The sequence below is a fragment of the Hyperoodon ampullatus genome, assembly GCF_949752795.1.
Source record: "Hyperoodon ampullatus genome assembly, chromosome: 8".
NCBI classification, from domain to species: Eukaryota; Metazoa; Chordata; class Mammalia; order Artiodactyla; family Ziphiidae; genus Hyperoodon; species Hyperoodon ampullatus.
Window position 1 is genome coordinate 16,391,822 of NC_136921.1, and position 3,082 is coordinate 16,394,903.

The window sequence follows — 3,082 nt, forward strand, 5'->3', positions numbered from 1 at the left end:
ATTCACTGCCATGTGTTTGCTGGAGTGGTTCTCTGACCTTGGCCCTGATGATTCCTCGGTCCTCACTACCAGGTGTGGTTTCCAAGGGCCTCCAGGACTCACTGTGCTCTCTTCACTGTTGGCACTGGCTTCATCTTCTTTTCTGACCGGCATTTATTCTTCTGTGGTTTTTTCCCTCCAGTGTCTTTCTCTTTTTTTAATCACAGAAGTATTCACACTTGAATTGAAATAGTGAAGTCAGCTTATAATGCTAGATCAAAAATATCAGAGAGGAGATACCAATTTCATGGTTCACAAGCTAATGGTATCAATCTGTACCACTTAAGAGATACCAGAATCTTCTGACCCAAATGCAAACTCCATTGGCCTTGAAGTAATTTTACTCATATCTGATGACTGAGGAGTCGTATTAAGGTTTTGCTTAAACTTTTCCAGGTCAATGACTGTCATCTCTGACTTTCATCCTTAAAGGGGTAGAATTTGGGGGTTTTAAGAGAATACTCACTTGAATGTCAGAAGATTCAGAATTGTATTTTCTGGAAAAAGAAAATGGCCTCATCCAACTTATAAGTTCATGAAGCTCAATTTTGTGAGAAATAGGATGGCTCTCTATTAATTTAGGTGTGAGATTTATCTTCCCCACCATATCAGTCAACTGTTGCTTGTGTAATAAACTATCACAAAACTTTTTTTTTTTTTAAATTTTATTTTTCAGGACCAGCCTCCTACCAGGATAATGTAAATGGGACTTTTCTTGGGCATAAACTTGGACAGCATAAAAATGATGATTAGTAAAGAGGCCACAATTCCCACACTCATCCCAGTGCAATAGTAGAAGATTTGACTTCTGCTCAGCAAGTCACCACAAAAAAATAGAATAAGTCCAAGGAGAAAAATGAGGAAGAGTTTGGGGTCAAATCTCCGGGTCACAGTGACACTGTACTTGGTGTCTTCTTCTATAATCTCAACTTTGAGGCAGGTTTTTGTGCTGTATAGACCCACGTTAACATAGGTGTCATTCAATTTCTCTTTTAAAAAGGAGGAAAAAAAGTTCCAGATACTAAACTGCTCTAGCTCCTTCAGTTTCTCCTCATTCTCCACCTGGGTGACTCGGACCAGTTTGGAACTATTTACCCGAATCTGTATCTGTGTCCATATATCATGCCACTTTGGGATAAGCACATTTTTATAACAGGATTGTTGACTGGTATTCATATAATAAACTCTGGATTCCTGAAGCATGACCACGTTTAAATCAATTCCGGCTGAGCCGCAGACCAAGCAGCCGGAGAGGACCAGGAGCAGTCGCACTGCACCACCGCCCCCGGCCCCCCAGCTCCAGGGCCCGGCACCAACTGCAGATAAGACCGCCACTTTCATTCCTCCCGCCATGGTCTCCTCACGCCACCTCTATCACAAAACTTAATGGCTTAAAACAACAACTATTTACTGCTTTTGAGTTGGTGGGTCAGCTGGGTGGTTCTGCTGATCTGGGCTCGTCTTGCTTGTGCACCTGTGGTCAATTGGCTGGTTGTGTTGTTAAACCTACATTCATGTAGCCAACATCAGGTGAGGCCAAACAAACCAAAATGTTGGAGTTTGGAGCAGAGAAAGATTTATTGCAAAGGCCAAACAAGGAGAACAGGGGGCTTGTACTCAAAAGACCTAAACTCCCCAATGGTTTTCAGGGAAGAGTTTTAAAGGCAAAATGTGGGGTGAGGGCTGCAGGCTGTGTGACTTTCTTCTGATTGGTTGGTGGGTGAAGTAACAGGGTGGTATTCCAGGAATCTTGTGCTCAACCTGAAGTTACCACCCTCCACCTGGGTGGGGGCCTTAATTCCTGTAGAAAAACTCAAAGATACATTGTTATGTATACCCCTTGAGGAGGAACTAGGGGTCCCTCCCTATCACTGAACTACTGTTTCTGGACTGCTTTTCCTTTGTTTCTTCATTCCTTCACTTCCTTAATGAGTAACTGTTTGAATCTGCTCTCTGGAACTCAGGGAAGGTCTAGGAGGCTGAAGCCTTGGTCCTATAAACAAGAAACAGGGAACAGGCTTTTGTACCTGGGAGGGCCCCATAGGGTCCTGCTTGATTTCAGTTGGCTAAAGGGCTGGCTGGTCTATAATGGCCTCAGCTGATGACAGTTCTATGCACATGTCACACTCACCTTCCTAGAGCAGGCTAGCTCAGTCATGTTCTCAAGGTGGTGGCCCAAGTCTGAGAAAGAGGGCCCAATTGTGTAAGAGGGCAAGCAGGAACATGTAGAACTTTTAAGCCTCTGCTTTGTCAAGTTAGCTCTTAACCCTTAGGCCAAAGAAAGTCACATGGCCGAGCCTAGAGGTAGGGTGGGAGGGGTGCCTACAGGGAGGCAGGAAGAGTTGGGCTATTAATCAGCCTACCACCCATACCCAGATATAACCAGAGCACAACAGTCCAAGAAGCCGGAAAGAAGGGTCACTTTCTTACGTTGCTGATGTATGGGGACACAGGGAGGGGGGCAGTGGAAGTAGAGTCTAAAGTTGTGAAACCGAGTCCCCCTAAAACTGAGTTTCTCTTATGATTAACCTCTCTATCTAAAACTATTCTCTTTCTGTTCCAATCAGGATTGAGGAGTATCAAAGAAAAGGGGGGACTGAAAATGAGCAGGACCCTCCGGGACCCTCCAAGGTACAAAACCCCTTCCATATCCCCTGTTCCTTGTTTGTTAAAAAAAAGGGTTTTAGTCTCCCAGGCCTTCCTTGAGTTCCAAAGAGCAGATTCAAGCAGTTACTAATTGGGGGAAGGGAGGGAATGCAGAAACAAAGGAAAGGCTATCAAGAAACAACAGTTCAGTGATCAAACAGAGTCCAAGTTCCTCCTCAAGGGATATACATAACAATCTGATGGATATCTTTGAATTGTTCTGCAGAAACCAAGATCTGGCCCAGGTGGAGCGGTGACTATATGCTGACCACAAGCATGTAGACCCCAGACTGGTTGAAACCAGAAGGTAGATGATTGAAATTCTTGAAACACCACCCCGCTACCTTAACACCAACCAATTAGAGGAAAGTCATGTTCCCTACAGCCATCACTCCAA

At 44.4% G+C, this 3,082-nt stretch overlaps 1 protein-coding gene across 1 annotated transcript; it reads right to left on the reverse strand.

Annotated features, from left to right (window-relative positions):
- Positions 1-711: 711 nt before the first annotated feature.
- Positions 712-1,392, reverse strand: LOC307057154 (nuclear envelope integral membrane protein 1-like; the record flags this gene model as incomplete). Its single annotated transcript, XM_079710212.1, has 1 exon — positions 712-1,392. The coding sequence occupies one exon, from the start codon at positions 1,390-1,392 to the stop codon at positions 712-714; it is 681 nt and encodes a 226-aa protein (XP_079566338.1).
- Between the last annotated feature and the right edge of the window lie 1,690 nt (positions 1,393-3,082).